The sequence below is a fragment of the Giraffa tippelskirchi genome, chromosome 8 (assembly GCF_054371585.1).
Source record: "Giraffa tippelskirchi isolate mGirTip1 chromosome 8, T2T-mGirTip1v1.2.pri, whole genome shotgun sequence".
NCBI lineage: Eukaryota > Metazoa > Chordata > Mammalia > Artiodactyla > Giraffidae > Giraffa > Giraffa tippelskirchi.
Genome location: NC_137282.1, coordinates 10,992,630 through 11,017,157, shown reverse-complemented (window position 1 = coordinate 11,017,157; position 24,528 = coordinate 10,992,630). Strand labels below are relative to the sequence as shown.

At 48.1% G+C, this 24,528-nt stretch overlaps 1 protein-coding gene across 9 annotated transcripts in view; it reads left to right on the top strand.

Annotated features, from left to right (window-relative positions):
• PLEKHA2 (pleckstrin homology domain containing A2) overlaps nt 1-24,329 on the top strand; it is a 64,533-nt gene extending 40,204 nt beyond the window's left edge. For all 9 annotated transcript variants that reach the window (XM_081524065.1, XM_081524060.1, XM_081524066.1 and 6 more), the window contains 8 exons: nt 569-666; nt 7,561-7,701; nt 8,215-8,361; nt 8,692-8,760; nt 9,152-9,222; nt 13,586-13,649; nt 19,957-20,034; nt 20,469-24,329. In XM_081524065.1, the coding sequence (XP_081380191.1) occupies nt 569-666; nt 7,561-7,701; nt 8,215-8,361; nt 8,692-8,760; nt 9,152-9,222; nt 13,586-13,649; nt 19,957-20,034; nt 20,469-20,831 (1,031 nt within the window). In that variant the 3' untranslated portion in view covers nt 20,832-24,329. The remainder of the gene's footprint in view (nt 1-568; nt 667-7,560; nt 7,702-8,214; nt 8,362-8,691; nt 8,761-9,151; nt 9,223-13,585; nt 13,650-19,956; nt 20,035-20,468) is intronic.
• Nucleotides 24,330-24,528: the final 199 nt, after the last annotated feature.

The following is a 24,528-nucleotide window of genomic DNA, read 5'->3' as shown; positions in this document are numbered from 1 at the left end:
TTGCCAAGCTCAAAAATCTGACTCTCAGATTTGGTGGTCAGCAGATCTAAAAAGAAAAAAAAAAAAAAGAACCCAGAAGTAAATTGTTGACCTCATGGAGTACTGAGGAAGGACCAGGTTGAAAATGGGGTCTCAAGGTCACAGACTTGAACCCAGGCAACCTTAGTTCCATGTCTCAACCACAGACAAGACCCCTAACCCGGGTCAGTTGTGCCAGTGGAAACCAGTAGCATGGGGGCCAAACTTACGTGTGTATTATCATGACAGTCCAGCATTTGGCGCCTCTGAAAAGCTGTCCAGGCGTGTGTCTGGTGGACGAATGAGCCGCCTTTCTGCACAGCAGCACACGAAGGCCATTAGTGTTGTCCTGTGGCCAATGGAATAATAATCCACATTTTTTTAAGATTGAGAGTGCTGTGCTTCCCAGATATTCCCAGGTGACTTTGCGCCATGGGGAACATCTTGGTCTCCTTGGCGGGAATCCTCCGCCCTGCGACATCAAACACCTTAGTTTTGGCGAGTGTGTTCTGACCTGGATTCTTCTCTCTTTGTCCCGTACCTTTTGCAGTCATCAACGCCCTCTCGCAGAGGTATTTTCTTCAAGCCAATGACCAGAAAGATCTGAAGGACTGGGTGGAAGCCTTGAACCAAGCCAGCAAAATCACCGTACGTATGATCCTTCTCCCTTCTGGTGAGAGTCTTTCTGCAGTCGGCGTGTTTCGGGTGGGGAGTGGCCCACATGGCTGCGGGGACTTTCCCAGGACCTGTTCCAGACCGGTTCCCCTACCTCTTCTTACACCTTGCCCGCCTAGCCGCAAGTTGAACCGAGACTCTGAGTCTGAATCAGGTTCGAGGGGACGTTTATGGAGCGTCCCCACTGTGCTTCCTGGGAGGGTTCCCAGGCGGCCGTGGTTTGGGTCATTCTGGGATGCTGATTCAGAATGTGGTGGGCTTGGAAAATGGAGTGCTGACTCTGAGAAACAGGGTAGAGGGAACTCACATGAGGAGGGAGATCGGAACTTTTTCCTGGCTTGGTGGGACTCTTGTGACTTTAAGAGGCTACCTGGGGACCAGTCCAGGCCGTCCACCGATCTGTCCTGGGAAAGCCTGACATTTATAAGCACCAGCTTGCTGGCTGTTCTGTGAGGACTCTTGTTTTCCTTGACTTGGCTAACGAAGAACTCCTTTCTTCCTCCTTAGAAATACAGAAAAAGGAGTAAGGAGAGGGGAAAACTGTTTAAGGGAAAAAACTAGACCTTTAACCAATAATATAGGCCGACTTCTGGCATGTAAGCCACACTTGAAAAGCTTGATTTTCTGTATCTTACCATCAGAAGTGCTAGCATTCTAGTGACTTCCAGTAAAAACCAGTATGTGCTGGGGCAGATTATTCTCCCCAGTACCTCAGGGTTCCTGTGAATAATTTCACAGAAGAAGCCTGTACACTTATCCAGCACTTGTGATGCTGCCTCCGAGCAGAGTACAATTCAGTCATCCATGTGGTTTCGCTTGTTGACTGGTTATTCTGATAAACCCTGGTAAGGCAGTGAAAAGAGAGGGAGATGGTGGCGGTCTGTAAAGGGGGGTAGCTGCTAACTCAGGCACATCTGCTACCCACACACTTGTGTGTGTCTGCAGGATGCTGACTTTAATAAAGATTTTCTTTGTTCATGTTGGAGTCTTCCCCCTTCTGGGTCTTCCGCACTGTGGGGAGTTTCTTTCAGTGTCTAATACTTTCTTCTCATTCAGTGTTATCTCTTTTTTTTTAAAAAAAAGTTGTTTGTTTGTATTTTGATGTGGACGATTTTTAAAAGTCTTTATTGAATTTGTTACAGTATTGCTCCTGTTTTATGTTTTGGTTGTTTGGCTGCAAGGCATGTGGGATCTTAGCTTCCCAAGCTAAGGGCCAGTCATACCCCTTGCATTGGAAGGTGAAGTCTTAAGCACTGGACCACCAGTGAAGACCCCAGGGTTTCCTCTCTTGGACCTGCCTGGTGAACTGGACTACATGGACTGTGAGGCAGTGGGGACCTCTTTGTCCTGCTTTTATGCCTTGAGCATAGACTTGCTCCAAGCAGCTAGTTCCACGTCCTCTCTTCTGGCCTGCTGGGATGTCCCAGCCTCTGCAGGGGCTCCATAACCTCTAGGGTCCCCCTGACTTTCTTCTGCTCCATTTATACCTCTCTTCACTCCTCCTTGGAGAAGGAAATGGCAACCCACTCCAGTATTCTTGCCTGGAGAATCCCAGGGACGGCGGAGCCTGGTGGGCTGCCATCTATGGGGTCGCACAGAGTTGGACACAACTGAAGCGACTTAGCAGCAGCAGCAGCAGCAATGACCTACTTAGTTCTTAGCACAGTCGGACATGACTGGGCGACTTCACTTTCACTTTTCACTTTCCTGCATTGGAGAAGGAAATGGCAACCCACTCTAGTATTCTTGCCTGGAGAATCCCAGGGACGGGGGAGCCTGGTGGGCTGCCGTCTATGGGGTCGCACAGAGTCGGACACGACTGAAGCTACTTAGCAGTAGCAGTCACTCCTCCTGCCAAAGATCCTATGGGACAGAAGGAAGAGGAGGGGTACCTGCCTTCCTCATCATGGGCAAATTTCTCTTAGCACAGCTTGTATGCAAAGTGAAGCATCTTGGGGGCAGGGGATGCAGAGATGAAAGATACAGACCATGTATCCAGCCAGGCTTTCTCACCAGCCACATTGCTCCCCCTTTGCATCACTCCTGTGAGGCAGGTACTTTCACTGCTGTTTTTATGATGAGGAAAACGGAAATCAGAGTCTTGCCCTATGTCTGGAGTTTGCTAAATGACAGAGCTGGGATTCAAGCCTAGGACCTTGTGACTTCCGAGACCTGGAAAGGTTTATAAAAATATGAAAAACAAGCAGCAGATGTAAAAGAAGTTAGATGACATACCACTTTTACATTCATGGCTTCTTGTTAGCCTCATGAAAACCTTAAGTAGGGAGGGCAGGAGTGATCATCTGGTTTATAAACGAGGCAGTGGAAGTGCCTGGAGATCAGAGTGACCCGCCCAGGTTCAGGAGCCAGTGTCCACAGATCACTGGTCACTGAGTGCTGGGTCACTGAGTCCTTATGATTGAAGATAATAGTCAACATATGGTATTCAGCCAAAAGTGCAGACACCAAGAGGGAAGGGGGTGGGGTGAATTGGGAGATTGGGATTGATATACACTACCATGTATAAAAGAGATGACTAATGAGAACCTATTGTATAGCATTGGGAGCTCTATTCAGTGCCCTGCGGTGATCTAAATAGGAAGGGAATCCAATAAAGAGGAGATATCTGTACAGACAGCTGACTCACTTTGCTGTACAGCAGAAACTAACACAACATTGTAAAGCAACTATACCCCAATAAACAGTTTTTAAAAAATAAAGAATTGGGTTTGCTCAGAGTAGTAGTATTCCTGTGTTAGTTTCCTAAGGGCTGTTGCAAAAGGTGGATGGCTTAGAGTAACAGAAATGTATTCTCCCATAGTCCTGGGAAATCTGACATCAGGGTGTTGGCAAGGCCCTCCATGTACCCATTGAAGGCTCCAGGGGAGAATACTTCCTTGCCCTTTCTAGCCCTCGGAGGCTTCCCTGGCTTGTTGCTGCACCGCTCTACTTCTGCCTCCATCATTGTACGGCATGTGTGTCTGTGTGACCCCTCCTCTTAGGAAGCCGTGAGTCATTGCACTTAGGGCCCACCCTAAAAAAGCATCAGTTCAGTTCAGTCACTCAGTTGTGTCCGACTCTTTTCAACCCCATGAACCACAGCACACCAGGCCTCCCTGTCTGTCACCAACTCCTGGAGTTTACCCAAACTCATATCCATCAAGTCGGTGATGCCATCCAACCATCTCATCCTCTGTTGTCCCCTTCTCCTCCTGCCCCCAATCTTTCCCATCATCAGGGTCTTTTAAAATGAGTCATCAGGTGGCCAAAGCATTGGAGTTTCAGCTTCAACATCCGTCCTTCCAGTGAACACTCAGGACTGATCTCCTTTAGGATGGACTGGTTGGATTTCCTTGCAGTCTAAATGAGCATGGCTTCATCTTAATTTAATTACCTCTGCAAGGACCCTATTTCCAAATAAAGTCACGTCTGAGGTTATGGGTGGACATCTTGGGGAGACATCATTCAACTCACTACATTTTTTTGAAAGGGTTAAAAATTGGACAGTGAAATTATAGCACACCTTCCCCTACCACAGTTGGACTATTCCTCATAGTCTTGCAAATTTCATTTCATGATGCAAATGGAACCCTGTGGATCTCCTCCATCAGGGGACCCTTCACCAGGGAGGGGACAGAGTGGTGGAAGAGGGCCCTGTTTCACTGGGATCTTGGGAGATGGACAAGCCAAGAGGATGCCCTTGTTTTCAAGACCTGGCGCATGGTTATTGGTGACTTTGTTCTCCACGGGCTGATTCTCCATCTCAGGAAGTGTAAGCAGCTTTGGAGAGCCAGGTGGTTGGTCAGAGGTAGCTGATGATGCAGGGATGTGAGCAGTGATGACCAGCAGTTCTCTGGGTGGGCTGACGGGTTGAGAGGCAACATCCTGAAAGGATTCCACTCACCAGAGCAAAACACAGAGGAACTGGCAAGGGTAGTCCCAGTAGGTCGTAGGTAGTGGTGTTTAGCAGTGGCGATGACTTCATTTTAACAAGCTTTTGTTTACCTCATCTATGAAATAGAGAAACAATGCCTACCTGGTAAAGTGGCCTGAGATGAGCAGTAACGCAGGAAGAGAGGAGTACTCCCTCTGCCTGGCACTGAGCAGAGGCCCAAAGCAACTGTTGTTCCTAGGTGTTAAGAAGGGAGAGGGGAGATTTCTGGCCTCATCTGGAGAAGTGGTGGGCCGAGGTCACCCTTGACTATCTAAGCGAGTGCACAGGCCAGGATGAAGGGTCCTGTCTTCTTTCTGGGGCCCCAGTGTTGATCACAATGGTCTTACTCCTTTGAATTAGATGCATAGGGGTGTGGTCCTTCATTCCCATCCTTGGCAGGCAGAGGTAGTTCTCCTATGGCCCTGAGTTGTGAACTCCCCCTGCCCCCACTTCCTGGCTTACAGTAGCTTTTTAAAATTAATTTGGCTGCTCCAAGTCATGTATGGATGTGAGAGTTGGACTATAAAGAAAGCTGAGTGCTGAAGAATTGATGCTTTTGAACTGTGGTGTTGGAGAAGACTCTTGAGAGTCCCTTGGACTGCAAGGAGATCCAACCAGTCCATCCTAAAGGAAATCAGTCCTGAATATTCATTGGAAGGACTGATGCTGAAGCTGAAACTCCAATACTTTGGCCACCTGATGCGAAGAACGGACTCATTGGAAAAGACCCTGGTGCTGGGAAAGATTGAAGGCAGGAGGAGAAGGGGACAACAGAGAATGAGATGGTTGGATGGCATCACTGTCTCAATGGACATGAATTTTAGTAAACTCTGGGAGTTGGTGATGGACAGGGAGGCCTGGTGTGCTACAGTCCATGGGATTGCAAAGAGTCGTACACGACTGAGAAGCTGAACTGACTGAGATCTTAGTTGCAGCATGTGGGATCTAGTTTCCTGACCAGGGATCGAACCCAGGCCCCCTGCATTGGGAGTGTGGAATCTTAGCCACTGGAGCACCAGGGAAGTCTTGCAATAATGTTTTTGTTTTTCTTTTTTAAACTTTTTTTTTTATGGTTTTTAAAGGTTACTTTCCATTTAAATGATTACAAAATATTGGCTATATTTCCCATGTTGTACAATGTATCCTTGAGCTGTGAGCTCTTGAAAGATCTGGATTCTTGGGTCTTTCTAGCTTCCAAGGCTGTAGAAGAAGTGAAACAGGATGTTAGGTTTTCTTGTGGGGTCTGCAGTTACTTTCCTGGCAGACTCACACGGGGTCTTGGGTCCTTGTGAAGGACAGGCTTTGTGATGCGGTGGGGACTGAACCAGCAGAGTTCGGGGACTTGGTCTCTGCTTAGGTGTTAATATTAATCATGGCTTTGGGCAAATGATTGGACTGCTCTGGGCCTCTCTTGTGATGAAGGATTTTCCAGTATAGATGAGAAATGGACAAGGAGGAAGAAAAGCAGCAATATGAATGAGGATAAATGACCTCAGGTTGGGAGGAAGGTCAGGACTGGGACAAACTGAAGAATCTGTTCCCCATCCAAGGATCGAACTGCTGCTTTGCTGGAAAACAAGATTTTTTTGTGTGTGAAATATTTCAGATTTTAATTACAGGTTGAAAAACATACTGGATAGGACAGACGAGACACAGTTGGGGGCAAGTCTGCCTTTGGACCACCAGTTTGCAACTTGTGGTCGCAAACGTGCCCTAAAAATTCTGTGATTCTTTGATCAGCTGGAGAGGATCAAAGATAAATCATTTTGCAGAAGGGCGGTATTTCTAAGTGTTAGTACCATTAATAAAAGGTTATTTAGAAGGACTCCCCTGTGGTCCAGTAGTTAAGAGTCCACCTGCCAATGCAGGAGATACAGGTTTGATCCCTGGTCCTGGAAGATCCCACATGCCACAGGGCAGCTAAGCCAGTGCATCACAATTACTGGGCACAAGTGCTGCAGCTAATGAACCTGTATTTGCAACTACCGAAGCCCACACACCTAGATCCCAAGCTTTGCAACAAGAGAAGCCACTGCAGTAAGAAGCCCAAGCACCGTAAGGAAGCATAGGCCTGGCTCACTGCAGCTAGAGAAAGCCTGCGCAACAGCGAAGACTCTGCACGGCCGAAAAATATAAATTAATTAATTTTTAAAAAGTCTACTTAGAATATCTTAATTAAAATACTTTTGTATTTTTATTCATATTTTAAGTGTTTGAATTTATATCCTCTCTCGTTTGATGACCATGACGACTCTATGACTGTGTTACTCATTTAGTGACACGTCAGGGGTTACACCCCAATCCCTGGGGCTGCAGACCTCATGCTCCCCAAGTTCTGTACCATATACCACAGGCTTCTTACCTACTGGTGAGCATCCTTTCTCCCGTGTTTATGTTCCTGGCTCCTTTTCATCCTCCAGGTCACTGTTTCAGCATCTCTTTCCCCTGGAGACTTACACCAACCACTCCCACAGTGCCAACCAGTCTGCTCAAGTAGATGCCCTGCTGTCAGTCTCAGCTCCTGTTTATTGTCTTCAAGGCACTTGCCACGATTTGTAATTATTCTGATTGTTAGTCTTGCTGTATGTTTGTGATCAGTCTCCCTGATCAGCATGGACGTGGAGTGAGGGCAGGACGTGTGTCTGTGTTTGCTGGTGTGTCTTTGGTCTCTAGCCAGGCAGGGGCTGACTCACTCAGAGTAGGTGCTCAGCGCATTTGTTGAGTAAGTGTGTGCCTCTGTGTGTGTGTGTGGTGGGAGTGGTTTGCTGAATTCCTCATATCCAGGTTTGGATGGATGGAAGGACATGTGGGGAAGGGGTACCTTACTATAACTTGGCACATTAACTTTCTTCTTCCTCCCCGCCCTCCTCGGTCCCCTCCCTGCTTTTCCTGGGTTTTCTGTTCCTGGTTAACCATGCTGTCATCCTTCCCAGGTACCCAAAGCTGGGAACCTACCCCTGACGACCGAAGTTCTCAAGAGCCTAGCAACTCCTCTGGCCTTAGAGAAGAAGCCACAGGTGGCCTACAAGACAGAGATCATCGGAGGGGTGGTGGTACACACACCCATCAACCAGGTGCTGGGGCCTGGGGCTGCCAGGCTGGGGCTGGGGTCCGAGGGTGTCCATGGTGTGTCGGTGACATGACAGGAGGGCAGGACCAAGGAAAGGGTGGGGGGTGGGGGAGCCCGTGCACATGGGGTGATGGAGAATACAGACAGGGCAGAGACTGAGGCCGCTGCATCTGAAGCTCTGTGGCCAGGACGGCTCTGCATCACCCACGGGGACTGGCACTTGTGAAGCCCATGGGAAGCGGGGCCGAGGGTGGCTGGAGACAAGCCTCTGCCTCGTCTGGTTTGCTTTTACAGCTCTTCCCTTTCTCCTGGGTGTCCCGGCCCTCCCCAGCCTTACTCTGTGAAAGCACAGTACAGTGCCTGCCCAACGCAAAAGTTTACTTTCTGGTTTATTTCTTATTTGACCGCCCTCGTGGGCCAAGAGGAAGAGGTGACTGGCCAGGGAGAGTGGGGAAGGCGGGTGGGGCCGTGTCAGGAGCAGGGAGGTGCTAACCCTGCCATCCCCGTTTCCATGTAGAATGGGGGAGATGGGCAGGAAGTGGGTGAGCCCGGCTCCCACGCCATCCTTCGGAGGTCTCAGAGTTACATCCCCACGACCGGCTGCCGGGGTCCCACTGGGCCGCCCCTCATCAAGAGTGGCTACTGTGTGAAGCAAGGGAACGTGGTGAGTGTCCGTGAGGGGAGCTGAAGGGGGTTCTGGGGACCCCCGGAGCCAGTGGGTGTGGGCAAGCCCGAGGAGAGGGCAGATTGCTGGGAGGAGGATGGAGCCAGCCTCGCCCACACTGGCGATTCCCGGAGGGACTCAAAGGAAATGCGTGCCCTGCAGTCTGAGGTGCTCCCAGGTGTTTATGCAGAGGAAGAAATCCTTGCCTCCTCACCCCGGTCCCCCAAGCTGGGTGCCTGGCCATTGCAGGGCGGGGTCCCAAGGAGCTTAGGACCAGAACTCACCCCCAGGGACCTCTTCTAACTTTCTGCTCTCTACCCTCTATTGCAGCGCAAGAGCTGGAAGCGGCGCTTCTTTGCACTGGATGACTTTACCATCTGCTACTTCAAGTGTGAGCAGGTTTGTTGTGGCTCTGGGGCCCTCAAGAGACCGAGGGGTCTCACACACACCTGTGTGTGTGTGTGTGTGTGTGTGCACATATGCGTGAGCAGAGATGAGGGCACACAGACTCATCTGTGTGCTGGGAGTGTGTGGTATCTTAGCTCCATCTACCTGGTGTGGGCAGCTTCGCCATGATATTAAAGTGGCCTTAAGGAACTCCCTCCCTGTGTGTGCTGAGAACCACAGAGCATCCTCTGAGAGTTTTTTTTCTCTCTTGGTTGTTTCAAGATCTTGTCTTGTTTGCGACCTGGTTTCAGCCGGTCATCTCTGATGATAACGGCCGGCTGGTCCCAGCGGCGGCCTTGGGCAGACAGCCTCATTCACTCTGTCTCCCCATTTCCTCCCCCAGGACCGAGAACCACTTCGTACCATATTCCTCAAGGATGTTCTCAAGACCCACGAGTGTCTGGTCAAGTCTGGGTAATTGTCTCTGCTTCTTCTTCTCTGGTCAGAACCCCATGTGCCGTCTTAGCTCTCCCATTACTCCCGGTCCGAGGCTCTATTCCAGAGCCTTCCTTCAAGAGCAGGAGGACTTTGTCTCCTTGACATCTGTGGCTGCCTGTCTCTATCCAAGCGGTCACAGCAGCAAGATGGTGCACTGGGCCAACCTGCCCACTTCCAGCCCTTAATTCTCACTGCTCAGATGAGCCTACGTAACACTGTTCTCATGGAGGAAAAAAAAGAATATGGAACAGAGGAGAGAGAGGTCCTTCTCAGGTGTCAGATGCTCATTGCCCAGGAGGACTGACCCTCTGGCTGGGGGCAGGGGGGACTGTACCCTCACTCCCTCACTTTTCAGCACATCTGCTCAGAGCCCTGTTTGTGCCAGTGCCTCTGACCTGAACTTTTTATGCCTTTTCTCTTCTCTTCCTTTTGACCAAGTCCCTGATACCTTCTTTAAAAAAAAAAAAAATTATTTATTTTCGGCCATGCTGGGTCCTTATTGCTGTGTGGGCTTTTCTCTAGTCGCAGCCAGCACGGGCTGCTCTGTAGTTGTGCACACACAGGCTTTTCCTTCTGGTGGCTTCTGTTGCTGTGGAGCACAGGCTCTAGCCCATGCAGGCTTTGGTAATTGGGCTCGTGGGCTCAGTATTTCTGGGTTCTGGGCTCCAGAGCACAGGCTCAATCGTTATGGTGCATGGGCTTAGTTATGGTCCACGGCATGCAGGATCTTTGCAGATCAGGGGTTGTCTCCTACACTGGCAGGTGGATTCTTTACCACTGAGCCACCAGGAAGGTCCCCTGATGTCTTCGTAACACAGGGCTGATTCATGGCCATGCTGTCGGGCAGGAAGAAGAAGTATTTTTTAAGACGTTCCTCTTTCCACCAGGAAATGGTTACCTTTCCAGAGCCATGATGGGCAGGACGAATTTGGGACCTGGGGCCCATTCAATGGCTCTCCCATATCCGACACCCATACCGGTGCCCTTGGAGCCAAGCTTTAGAGACCCAGGGGCATCTGGGCACCTGGCGGTCCTTGCTCCACCCTCCTGCAGTCTGCAGGGGCAGTTTGCTGTATCTCCCTCCCACAGGCTGTGTGCGCAGAGCCAGTGTCACCAGGGGAGGCTGACTGTTCTCACATGAAGGCGTGGGAGGATCTTGCATGAAAGCGAGGTGCTCTGTGGCCCAAGGAAGCAGGGACTGTTGTGAGCCTTGCAAACAGCAGTTGCAGAGTTTACAAGATAAGGAAAGTTCCCACCGACAGATTATCATTTATGAGAGCAGTTACAGATGAAAGTTCCAGAAGTGTGGCTCCAGAGATGACCGTGGGTGGAGGAGAGATGGGACTTGTTCCTGACCTTGGAGGCCTGTGCAGATCAACGGGCGGGCTGGGGCGGCTTAGAGAACCCAGATAAGGTTCGGTCCTAAGGGCTTCACACTTCACCTGAGCTGCTGACTGGCAGAGTCAGACTGAACTGTGGGGAAGAGAAGAGAGACAGGCAGATCCCCGGGAAAGGAAGCTCCCAGACTCTGCAGGTTCCAGGCCTGTGAGACTTGGCTTCCCCCCAACCCAGTCAAGGGGGTTCTGGGCATCTGGATAGTCAGTTAATGTTTGTTGAATTGAGTTGAATTAAAAGGCTTCATAGGAGAAGGAAATGGCAACCCACTCCAGTATGCTTGCCTGGAGAATCCCATGGACAGAGGAGCCTGGTGGGCTACAGTCCATGGGGTTGCAAAGAGTCAGACACGACTGAAGCAACTGAGCACAAAAGGCTTCATACAGCCTGAGAAATGGATACAAAAAGGGTGGGGATTTCCTCCTGGTTTTGCTTTTTCCTCCCCAGCAGTTGATTACATGACTGTATGTACATGCATGAATAGTTTGAAAGGTTAAACCACTGTAGCCAGAAGGAAGTGCCATCTCCTCTCAGATACTCAGAAGGGGACTACAGTAGCTAATCACATGCATTTCAGGTGAGCACTGTGTGACCTCGTTGCACCAGATGCCACATATAACTTATAACTGATCTTTGTGGTGATAAGCTTGATAGAGACGGGCTTCTGATTTCCACTGTACAGCTGGAGTGCAAAGGCTCTCACAAAGTTTTAAACATATTCCTGAAATAACATCTCCCAGTGGAGTCAGGTTCAGGCCCTAAGTCTATCTGACACCCCTTCATAGCTGTCCCCTCCCCTGGGGTCTTTAATCTGATGCTTCTCTTTTCCCCGCATGCCCCTGCCACTGGCCACGCATCTGCCATTTCCTTCAAGGTCCTGATTCCTGAAGCCAGCCCTGCCTGTGATCGGTCCTGTCTTTTCTTTCTTCCATTTAAAAAAAAAAATTTTGGCCGTGCTGCTCGGCATGTGGGATCTTAGTTCCCGGACCAGGGATGGAATCCATTATGCCCTGTAGTGGAAGCGCAGTCTTAACCGCTGGACCACCAGGGATGTCCGCCTGCAGTTAGTTCTTTCTTGGAATCATTCTAACTCTCGGCATGTAACACACACTTCAGCGTCTGACTCTATAGTTTTGCTTTTTAATGTTCTTTTATGGGGAAGGAGGTGGATCTGCTGCTCCTGTGTGTTCCCCCAGAGACTGGATATACCAGGCAGGCGTTTCACCCTGGAAATCATTTCGGCCATTTGGAGGCTTGTGGCTAAGCATCAGCTACTTCTAGCCTTCTTCCTGGCAGAAGTCAGATCCCTCTTACAAACCTCACCCTCAGTTTGGAGCACCTTCAAGTGGTCCACACTCTTCTTCCCTTTCTCCTCTTCCGCATCTAGCCTCCTCCTGAGAGCAGGGATTTGGTGAAGTGGATGTGGTTGCTGTGTGGATGGAGAAAGGCTTTGGAAATGAGAGATTTGGGTCCCTTAGGAGAGACACCTGGTAGTGGAGTAATTAAGAGTGTAGACTCCGGAATCAGACCCGGGTTCAAATCCTGACTCTGCCTTTTACTTACTTCAGTGCTGTGGAACAGTCACAGAACCTCTTTGAGCCCGGGTTTCCCCAGTGGGGAAAGTCTTACTGCCTCACTGAATGGTGGTGAAGATTGGATGAAACAGCGCATCTCAAAGCACAAAGACAGGGATTTCCCTGTGGTCCAGGGGTTAAGACTCTGCACTGCTAATGCAGGGGGCATGAGTGTGATCCTGGTTGGGAAACTAAGGTCCCACATGCCATATGGCTCAGCCAAAAGATTTTTTAAAAAGCACAAATAACAGATGGGTGGTTACCAGAGGTGGAGGGTTGGGGGTGACCAAAATGGGTGGGGGGAGTTGCGCCGCACAAACCTCCAGTTATAAAATAAAGAAGCCTTGGGGATGGAGTATATAGCATGGTGACTATGGTTAAGGGTACTGCATTTGAAAGTTGCTAAAAGAGTTGATCTTAAAAGTTATCATCTTATCACAAGAAAACAAATTGTAACTATGTAGCGTGGTGAGTCGGAGAAGGCAATGGCACCCCACTCCAGTACTCTTTCCTGGAAAATCCCATGGACAGAGAAGCCTGGTGGGCTACAGTCCATGGGGTCGCTAAGAGTCGGACGCGACTGAGCGACTTCACTTTCACTTTTCCCTTTCATGCACTGGAGAAGGAAATGGCAACCCACTCCAGTATTCTTGCCTGGAGAATCCCAGGGACAGCGGAGCCTGATGGGCTGCCGTCTATGGGGTTGCACAGAGTCGGACACGACTGAAGCGACTTAGCAGCGTGGTGAGTGTTGCCTAGACAGTGATCATTTGCAGTATATACAAATATCGAATCATGTTGTAAACCAGAAACAAATTTACTTTTTTTTTATGAATTTACTGTTATATGTCTGTTATCTCTCTATAATACATACAAATAAATATATGTATATAACATATACATATTTAATGTAGATATAATGGATATATAACAGCATGTGTGTTTACATGTGTGTGTTTGTATCCAATAAGACTTTCATTACTTGACCCTAAAATAAAACCCCTGGAAATGGTACCTCTCACAGAGCACTTGATACATCTTGGCCACTAAAGAAACACAAATGTGGGCAGTGTGGGGTGTGGTGCATATGAGGGAAGAGGTCTTAGAAGCAAAGGGTCTTTGTCTTGTGAGAACTGGTGGTGGTGTGTATTGGAGAGGGGGGCCCACAGGGATGGTTAAAGCACTGGAGATCCTCCAGGAAGTGAAGCTGAAGGAAACATGGCGATGCTTTCTGAGGCAGGGGCTGCAAGGCGAATGGCCTGTGAACCCCCTTTTTACAGTAGGTGGCATAGGTACCCATCTTAGCTTGAATCAGGTCTCCAGTGGGTGTACAGCATACCTGGTAACTTTCTTTCCCTCTCTCTGTCTAGTGATCTGCTGATGAGGGACAACTTGTTTGAAATAATAACCAGCTCCAGGACCTTCTACGTGCAGGTAAAAAGCTCCCCCACCAGAGAAGACGGGGACTTTCCTTCTCTGTGGCCAGTGTACTTGCAGGCCTACCTTTCCCTTTGCTTTCTCTTTTATTTTGTTCGAAGTTTCTCGGCAGTAAATTTAGCCCCCCGATAGTCAGTCCGGGTCCCATTTCATTCTAAACAGGATGTTTGCCCCAAGCTTCCCAACCATAAAATAATAAGAGCGGCCTGAGCCACCTCACTGGGGACTGTGAGCTTGTACCAGCTGCTCTCAGCTGCCGGGCGCCAGCTAAGCAGAGAAAAGGAGAACTGGTCAGTGGTTTCACTTCTCTCTTGGAGGGTATTTATAAGCCCCGTCTGTGTATGGACGGCGCTGCGTGCGGAAGGACCAAAGCACAGAGGGCCCTGTGCGGGGACCAGGTGCACAGCCAGCTGCACAGAGAAAGCCATTGTGTGGGCGCCGACCGTTCAGCTCCCAGAAGCGTCTCCCCTCCGCCCACGGCTTTGGAGTTCTCCCAACTCCTCCTCAGATCATGGGAGCTGGAAAGGCAGATTTCCAGCCTCTAGTGCGGCCTACACTTTCAAGGCCTAGTCCCCACCCTGGCCCGCCTAGCGGTCAGTCCACAGACGGCATGCCCCCTGACTCCCCCCGCCTCGTGATGCTGCTGCCTTTCTAGTGCCAGGGCTGCTATGGGGTGTGTGGGTTGAAATTTGGGGCCTCCCCGCACAAAGCTTCTCAGGGCTCCCTGCATGCTCCCCACTAAATGCCCTCCCTTTCACGAGGTCGCCCCTCAGCCATTTTGTGAGCAGCCGCCGTCCGAGCGGGTCCCCCTGGCTGAGCTCAGCAGATCTGCTGACAGCCGGAGGCATCTGTGGGTTCCATTCATTCGGATGAACACCCGGGAAGAGCCCTGGAAAGTGCTGGGGACTTCAAGCAGCCTCCCATGGTGTTTGGGGCCAAAGTCTGAGCTGTAGGTACAACAAGAACTTCCAGTTCCTGGATTTGACAGGTATTTGTAGATTCTTCTTAGAGTGCCAGGTGTTGCCTCATCCTGGGGACCCGATGTTCAGCAGAACAGATCCTGAACCAGAAAGGCAGACAGTCAAGAAAACTGGCAATTAGAACAGTGTGATGAGGTGGGGGTTGGCATGTTGGGGAGATGAACGCAGGCGAGCTTTCAGGGCAGTGTAACTATTCAGGGCAGTGTAACTATTCCGCAGGCTTCCCAGGTGGCGCTGGAGGTAAAGAACACCCACCTGCCAATGCAGGAGACATAAGAGACAAGGGTTCGACCCCTGGGTCAGGAAGACCCCTGGAGGAGGGCATGGCTACCCACTCCAGTATTCTTGCCTGGAGAATCCCCATGGACAGAGGAGCCTGGCAGGCTACAGTCCATAGAGGTCGCAAAGAGTCGGCCGCGACTGAAGCGACTTAGCACGCAGGCAACGGTTCTGTATGATACTGGAGTGGCAGATGTGTGAAATAGAATTTTACAGCACAGAGTATTAACCTTTAATATATGCAAATTAAAAAAATCACTTAGACCGTCAGGTGATCCCAGTATGGCATGTAGAATATGACCAAAGAATCTACGTGTGTTAAAGTATGAAAGAACTTCACTCATGGAGATGGGAAAAAAAAGAAAGAGGGTGTGAGAAGGGCTACCCTTAGAGTAAGTAGTGGTTGCTATGGGAACTCCTAAGAAGGGTACCTCCCCTGGTCTCAGGGAGTTAAGTTTCCTGAAGGAAGATGGAGGAGAAGTGGCCCAGGGAGTTGTTGTTCAGTCGCTAAGTCGTGTCTGACTCTCTGTGACCTCGTGGACTGCAGCGCGCCGGGCTTCCCTGTCCTCCACTGTCTCCGGGAGTCTGCTCAAGTTCCACGCCCATTGAGTCGGTGAAGGTATCTAATCATCTCACCCTCTGTCGTCCCCTCCTCCTCCTGCCCTCAGTCTTTCCCAGCATCAGGGTCTTTTCTAATGAGTTGGCTCTTCGCATCAGGTGGCCAAAGTATTGGCCCAGGGAGAAGGAACAGCAAGCAGTATGTGAAAAAAGAGCCTAGAGGTGAGAGAGGCTCGGGTGCTGGAAAGCTGATACAGAGGGTCCTTGTTAAAAAGCTGTATTTTATCCTGGGGGTTAGGCCCTTGGAGGTTAAGCTGGGGCAGTGACCCAATCGGATCTGCCTCTTAAAAATCCCACTTGCACAGTGGCGTAAGTTTCAGAGCCTTGTTTTCCTTGTCTGTAAAGGGAAGTTGATAGTCCTTGATCCCGGCCACTTCGATGGGCCCCTGGCCCCTGGCAGTGAATGTCCTGGCTGGTGCGGTGCAGTGGCTTGGCAGTGTAGGGGCAGATAAGGGAAGGGTGAGGCAGGAGCTGGCAGAGCGTGGGAGGCTATTGTCGTGGTTTCAATGAGGGATAAGGAAGCCTGATAGCGGGTGGGTGAAGAAAAGTGGAAAAATTTGAAGAGTCCTTTCCAAGGCTTTAAAGTTGATTGGATGTGGGATGAAGGGAGAGACGGGAGGAGAAGACCCTGCCCAGATGTCTGGCTGGAGCCTCAGGGTGACTGATGGCAGCACGGAAGGAGGGGTTGTCGAGGGCAAAGGGAAGCCTTGCACAGGTGGTTTGTGGTTCCTGCAAGATGTCCAAGGTGACCTGTTAGGATAGCCCTAGATAGGTGGATGGTGCCTGACATGGTGGGGGTGCTAAGTAAACATATGTCAGGTGAACGATGATGCCAGGTGAGAGTCTAGGACAGAGTTTTGGGTGGAGATAGTGACTTGGGAAACATGAACGCAACCAAAAAGACATTGCATCATTGGCGTGAGTGTCTGCACATTAACCAGAACCTTATCACTTCTGTCCTCCTTTTCCATCTGCTGTCACATTTCTAGGGTAAAAGAACCCTCGCATGGCCCTGAATAAATAAATGAGGGACTGGGCAAATCTGGGTATAGCAGCAGACTCAGAAAGTTGGAGAAGAGTAGAGATTAAAACTCTTTAAGAATATCTATTTATTCATTTAAAAACAGCCACCATAAACTCATTTAGGTTATCACAAGTAACGTTTTATGAAAAATAACTCTGTTTCTAAAACAGAGAAGCAACAGGAGTAGCATCGTTTGTTTTATATTTTTGCAAATCTCTTCAATGGCTGGCTTATTGGAAGACAGCAGGGTTCTCAGATCTGCTTCTGTATTCAGTCTGTGGCCATATGTTGTTTTGATGGAAGAGTATGAAGAAAATCTGGCCCCGCAGAGACATGTATTTGGGAAAAGGGGATATTTTAATCTCTCTTTCAGATGACTGTGGTCAGTTTTGCCCTTTGAATGGCTCATACGTGGCAGGGCTGTATCTGAAGGTGGGATTTGCTCCTGGGGAGAGGGTAGGGGTTATTAGCTGTTGCAAGGGAGGGCTGCAGAGGTTGGAAATAGAATTAAGAAGGGGCTGCCTAAAAATTCTGGGCAGTTGCAACAGAAGTAACAAGTGATATATATTGGAAGTCTCTTATTTTTTATTTTTGCCTGTGGCATGAGGATCTTAGGTCCCTGACCAGGGGATTGAACCTGTGCCCCCTGCAGTGGAAACCACTGGACCAGCAAAGAAGGTTCTAGAAGCCTTTTATTGATGACTTGTTAGAATTCAGTGCTTAAAACCATTGCATCTGTTACGATGATAGCAGATCCTCAATCAAAGCTCGTCAGACTGCAATAAAAACCACAGTCTGCAGTGATTCATTTAATACCCTTTGTTCCTCTCACCTCAAAAACTGCCCTCAAGGACAGAAACCCTACTTTTTCTTTTGAACCAAGCACCAGAAGCATAGCACACACTTAAGCAGACCCGTAAGAGATGAAGGTATAAGCTTGGCACTTCCCTTCTTGTTCTACTGAGTTTTCAGCCTTTTTATTTTTCAGTCTCTTAGTAATTCACCATAGGGTGGGTGGATTTCAGCTCCGGTTTTTACCTCTGGTTCATGAAACTACCTTTGTGATGTGGTTTTAAGATATTTTTGAGTTTCTGATGAAAGCTAAGCACAGGCTTTCCATAAAAGATAGATATACGCATATACTGTAATCTTCACGTATAGTTTAGGAGGTTTCACTGAATTTCTGTAGCCCGTGGAATCCAGTTCTTAAAACTACCAATAGAAATTTTAACTGTGAGCTCAATAACATAATATTCTATTTCTTCTCATGTGGGATCAATATCTGCCTTTCTATTTGAAAAATATTTTAAGCACTAGAATAATGTTTATCCAGAGAAAAGCAATATCTCAAAGGCGAGTTGAAATATAAGACAATTTTACTTTAAATGTCCAAACTATAGAAATAGAGGTGAGCATTTATGAATAACATTATTTATAATAGAAATAATGATCAATATCTTTTCAAACAACCCAAGGAATCTGAGAGACTTCAAGAAATATAGAAATGTGTACAGAAATGCTTAGGAAGCCTGAAAAGAATGCAACAGAAATCAAGTAGGCAGTGAGGACCTGGTCAGCTTCCCGTCTGTAAACCATTTTATGGAGTTGATAAATAAGCATATTAAGAAAAAGTATGTTATCTTATTTGATCCCAACAGTTTGATCCCTTTAGAATTATATGCAGTTTGAATATGAAGAAAATGAAAAAAAAGTTGTAGGGGAGAAGGCCACGAAACATATTTATAATATTGGAATTTAAGGCTTCATTTGAGTCCCTCATATAATAATAATAACAATGATAACTAATATGAAGCCTTTTCTGTGTATTAGGCACTTTCAAACTGTTTTAGCTAGATAAGTTCATCTAATTTTTCCCAGTAGTTCTACTTGTGGAACAAGTCAACTAGCCTTGCTGTTAGTCAATGCCTTCTGGAAGAATCTTGGAGACCGTGTCCTGGTTCTCTTTTTGGACTCAGGATGGATTTCTTTTTCTGGGAAACCACTAGGTTGTCTAGTAACTGGGAAAAGTCGGGGGAGAGAGAGAGAAGGTGGATTTGCAGTGATGTGCATGAGAAAGGTCTTCCCCTGGGGCATCCTTGCTGCCTCTCTTTGGCCCAGCATGCGGGGGTGTGAAACTGCTCCCCTTGTAGTGTCCTGCACACACCTAACCGGGGAGGGTTGGTTTGGCGTGACAGGAAGGGGTAGGCGGGCAAGTTTGAGGGTTTTAAAAAAAAGCAGTCGTGTATTACCTTGGTGTGTAATGCAAAGAGAAAGAAACATTTTAGGGGTGGGGAGAGTGAGGGGTGTATGTGGAAACTTTTGCAGGGCCAGCCTGTGATTGCACTCACATGTGCCCAGGCACGCAAATGCATGCTGGTAATTTGGGGTGGCTCTACCCAAGGAAAGTGCGGGGAGACAGAGAGAGGTGAACACATGTAAGTTTCTGGATGTCAGGCCTTCAGTCTTGGTCCCAACTCTGTGCCCGATACCTGATGTCATGTATTACACTGAGTAAGGCCTCATTAAACGTTTGCCAGGATCACTTGAGCTCAACCTGGTAAAGCTGGAAGGCACTGAGAATTCCCTGCTGTGTCTCAGCCTGGGATTTTCCTTTCTTCACAGAGCCACTGCTGCCCCCTTCTGGGGTTGCTTGGTATTTCTGGTGGGGGGGAGTCGGGCTACACCGTACATTTTGCAGGATCTCAATTCCCCAACCAGGGATTGAACCCTCACCCTTGGCGGTGAAAGTGCGGAGTCCTAACCACTGGACCACCAGAGAATTCCCAGGGCAAGAACTTTCTAAGGGCTCGGCAGTGCGGTACACGTTGGTGAGACAAGTGCTGCAAGTCTAGCAACTGTGGAGGCCTGGATGGGACTCAGGACAGACCCAGATCGTTTGCTTTTTGAGAGAGGCCCTGTTCCTGGAGAAGCTGCCTCTCTGGGAGATTTTGCAGAGGATTTGGTTTCAGTGGGACTGGAGCTGGAAGTAGGATTATTTGTTCAGATAGCTATAATAAAACAGAAAGATGACTGGTTTGGGTATCTGGGGACTGGAATCAAAACCAGCCCTAAACCTTGGGCACAGGTTTTCTGAGCCTCATTTTACTTTTCTGTAAAACGGGAGGTGAGGCGAGGCCAATCTTGTTCCACAGGGGGTGAGGGACTTCATCTCTAAGCTCTCCCGCTCTCACGACCTCTGTCCACTTTATTGAAAAGGTGACAGAGACAACTTTGCTGGGGGAAAACAAATATTCTCAGTGGTCTGAAAGCCACTTGGATGATCTCTGAGATCCCTTCCCGCTCCGATGGTATGGTTTTTCTGAACTTAGAATTGAGTCACAGATGTGAAAGCTGAAGTCACAGTGCTGTTCGTGGCTCCATAAGTGCCTTGGGTGTTTTGCAGGCGGACAGTCCGGAAGACATGCACAGCTGGATTAAGGAGATTGGGGCAGCTGTCCAGGCCCTCAAGTGCCACCCCAGAGTAAGTCATTTCCTTCCTGCTCACAGTCACTGTCAGCCTTGCAATGAGTTGTCCCGAGTGGGCGGGTTTTGGTGATGTAGGCAAGCAGCCCGGAGCCCAGATGCAGCAGAAGCCCCAAGCTGTCTTGTTTGTTTTTCTCTTTCCACTGATCTGGGTACAAATTTTTATTTCTGTTCAGTTGTTGGAGGAGGTGAGGTAGAGTTGGATAGAGAACCATGGCTTCTGATGTGTCCTACACATCTCCCTGCCAGGCAGTCCTTGACACCTGTGGAGTGGATGCTGCTGCTGGATATAGTTGATCTCTGTAGACATGTATCTCTGGGCCTGAGAGGAGGTGATCCTGGGCGGAGGGCCTCTTCCTGGGCCTTTGGGGTGAATATTGTCAGGAAACCTCTTACTTTTCTTTTTTTCCCTCCCTCTTTTATTTTCCGCAGGAGATGTCCTTTTCTCGGTCCATTTCTTTGACCCGCCCCGGAAGCTCCAGCCTCTCAGGGGGGCCCAACTCTGTCTTGTGCAGAGGGCGGGTGCCCGTGGAGGAGAGAAAGACCCTCTGCAAAGCCCCCTCCCTGGCCTCCTCCTGGCAGCCCTGGACACCCGTCCCCCAGGCCGGGGAAAAGCTGCTTCCCACCGAAGAGACTCCTGAGGACTCTTTGTTCACGCCTCGACTTGGGGAGAGCAGTACGTCTGGGGTGCTGCCCAGCTCCCGGATAAGGCACCGATCGGAACCCCAGCACCCCAAGGAGAAGCCATTTGTGTTCAACCTCGATGATGAAAACATACGGACCTCTGATGTGTGATGAGGCGCGGTGCCCTGGGAGGGAGGGGGTGGACTCAGACCAGGGGCCGTGACTCAGTGTCTCCATCTGATGCAGGACAATCAGATACCTTCCTGGCACTCGAATCCCTGTGGAGCCCTGGAGTGGGAATCCAGCTGACTTTTTAAAGAAAATGAATGCAGTGTTTTTCATTTGGGAAGGTCACTAGATCAGACCTGTAAGCTTGCTCAGTGTGCCTCTTCCATGGTCCACCTGGTGAGAGGAGCTTGGAAGTCCAGTTTCATTCCTAACCAATTTTTAGTTCCTTGTCTTTGTCTTAGCTTCTTCCCTTTGTTTTCAGGCCCGGGCACAGAACCTTGAGGCCAGTCAGCTGGTCTTATCCTATTATAAATTGGCGGAAGTTTGACTGTGAAGTGGGAGGCTGGTAACTAACCCAGCTGAAAGGGTAGGGAGGGTGGTGGTGGTTGGGTGGGGGCGGGGGACCCAGGCTCCAGCTTGGTCAGAATACACTCTAAGGGATGGTGTTAAAATCTGGGGGCTTGTGGGGGCCCCTGAATGTCAACCAGGGAGATTCCCCCCCCTCCAGGGGACCACCATAAGGGAAGAAATAGGGGCCTTTTGAAGGTATGGGGGAATAATTCAACCCCAGTACATAAGCCAATTTTGAGAATTACTCTGTTCTCTTTGAGATGTTCTTTGACCCTGAATACTATTGCCATGAGAGACAGACCTGCCACCCCCGTTTCTGTGTCAGACTCTTAGGATGGGCTTATCAGTGTTTACTGTTGAGAACGAAACAGACATTGCCCTTGATATGGTGTTAGCTGAAATGTGTGCAGGGTTGCTGAGTGTATGGTAATTGACTTGTGTGATCCATCAGATCTCTATCTTAGAGTTTGAGAGTTGCAGGTGCCAGGAAGAGACGGAGTTTAGCTCACCCAGCTAAAATGTTTTGATTCATGTTTTCCCGACAGAGGAAAAAGTCTCTTTTAGCAAAGACAGCTTATCTTGGGTCCTTGCCTCTCAGCTTTTCTTTCTTGGGCTGATACTAGTCTAGTTTTCAGTGCTGTACATGGTATACCTGGCAGATTTGGTTTCTTTCTGTTGTTTGTGTTGCCTTTTGGATGATGCCTTGTGTCTGTACTTGCATGATGACACCCCGTCGTCTGATGAGGTTCTGTGTGCTTAACACTGAGGAGATAACAAAGATAACCTTGAGATATTTATATTTTTAACAAAAATAGAAACTGTGCATAGAAACATTGATTTAGAGGCTTTGCACTGCTGGCTAGAGATTTCCCAGGTAGAAGAGCATAGATTGTATTTCCCATCCTGTATTTTAGGATGTACCTTCTCCCATTTGTCAAGAGATACTATTTCCAGGGCTCCTGGGAGAATCTGTCCAGCTTACATGGTGAACTGCTACCAGGGTTCCCTAAAGGGAGGGAATTTGACTCATTTCTGTCTATAACTTTGTATCAGCTAGATCAGTTAATTTTTGTCTTTAAATTAAAAATTAACAAATAGAGCAGTAGACTAAGAGAAGCATTTCTATCTAAGTCAGTCCCTTCCCCTCCTGATGTTGACATCCAACGGCAGGAAAAAACCTGTGGTCAGAACATCCTCAGTGGCTTGAGGGAAACCTGTTTCTTTCAGGCAGGGTAGTTTCCTTGTCAGGTTGTGAACTTTTCTGGACTGAACTGCTTTAGAGATAAGCTTCACTTGAATTGTTTGGCCCACTGGTCCTGGTTAGAAAGGGGAAATCTACCCTGAATTTTTCTCTCTTTCTCTTTTCTTTATTCTGCAGCCTCTTGTATACTTTTGCCTTTAAAATCCCTTGTTTGGGGATTATTTATTTATGAGTAATCAGGTAACAACATATTTTAAGTCACCTGATTTCAAGAAGCCATTCCCAGTTCTTCAAGTTCTTTGTCTCAGGTTTCATCTTCAAAGTTCCCACAAGAAAATTCTTTGGCTAGGTCAAAGAAAGTGCACAGAGATACAGAACTAGTAAAAATAAATTAGGAACTTTTGAGATCTCATACATTCCCTGACTCATGGAAAGATGTCATCTCTTGGTGTGTCAGATGTGAAAATCTACCATTTATTCCTCTTTTTTCAATAAGCTCTCTGCTAGATTACTACTGCTAAATTAATTGGCCATTACGGTAAGCTGATCTGTTTCTTACTCAGTAAGAGATGTTTTGAGAATGTATTAAATTAAACATACTTATAAATACAGATTGTATTACCATGATAGAGGGAAAACAAGGATTCTAGTTGGCAGATACTGGGGAATTCCAAGTTAGAATGTTGTTAATGTAGCTCCAGCACCAGATAAATATAATTATCTTCACTGAAGCCTAGAGGCATGCTCACTGCCAAATCTTATTTCAGAATTCCTTTTGTGTCCATTGTTTCTTAGCTTCTGGTTAATTTCACATCATACCTTTTAACGTCACTACACGTGTGAGCCAAAGATGGTGCATATACGACCAAAGCATTTGGTTTGAAGCGTGAAAAGTGGAAACAAATGGAAAAAACAGGGCAGGGATGCAGGATTGGTTAGTAGTTAAGTGCATAGGCTCTGGAATAAGTCTTGTTTCTTTAAAAAAGGAACCAAAAAAGGTACTGCATTTTTGTGTGTGTATGGAATAAAAGCATTTTCTGAGTTGCTGTTTTTCATAAGACTTTAGACGTGGTCTTGACCCAGTGTGTCTAACAGTTTCAGGTTCTTGAAAGTTAAGGATTTGCTAGCTCAGAGTCAGCTGATGGCTGGCAAACGTAGTTTGGCTTTTTGCATTCTGTGAGATGGCAGTCCTACTAAGATGTCCATCAAGTAAAGTGATTTTAGGTGAAAACAGAAGAGGTACACATCGGTTTCTGAATAGAATGCTGGGCTTCCAAAGAGTCCAACTTCATAGTTCACTTGAAGCAGAAGGTAGTTTTTTTGTTTTTCTTACCTCTCCTTCCCAACAGTGTAATTGTGGTCTGATATGGACTAAAAGGATCCAATAAGTAAGTGGCAGATTCAGTAGCTGAGCTGTGAGATTTGATATGTTTGTTTTCACTGTTAACCAGATAGACATAAGGAGGTAGTAACTAACATTTTGGACATTGAGTTTCCCAAATTAGCTTTGTTTATAAGCTTTCATCATGTCAGAAATAGTTTCTGCCAGCCGTCACTGTCTTTTCCCTTACTCCCTTTTTCTCTCTGTGTTATTGCCTGCAGTAGTGAACTACAGTCACTCATGCCTGGTAGAGTTTGAATAAAGCGAATATTTGGCCAAAAACCGTACTGTTTGACCCCTTACCCGCTGTTCCAGAAGGTGTGGTATGGTCCTGTGTTTTGAACCAGTCTGTTTCAGCCGAAATGCACTGACTTGCAGGCTGAGCTGAGTGCATGGAAACTCTTATGCTTCTCATTTTATGTGATCTCCTAATTGGTATGTAGCAAAAATAGTTTTCTAAAACTGTTTTGTTGCTTGTTTTGTAATAAAACCACGTGAAATACTGAAATATGGTGCATGTTTTCCTAACGCTGACCGTCTGTCCGTGGGTGGTGATGTGTCTTGTCAGTCTGCCCCGGTTCTGGGTGTTACTGGTTTCATGAGGTGGGTCCCTGGCGGGGGGGGGGGGGGGGGGTCGGGGAAGGGCCGAGAGCATGCCTCCATCTCCTGGGACTGGACGGGATGGGTTGAAGTGGGGGGTACGGGGG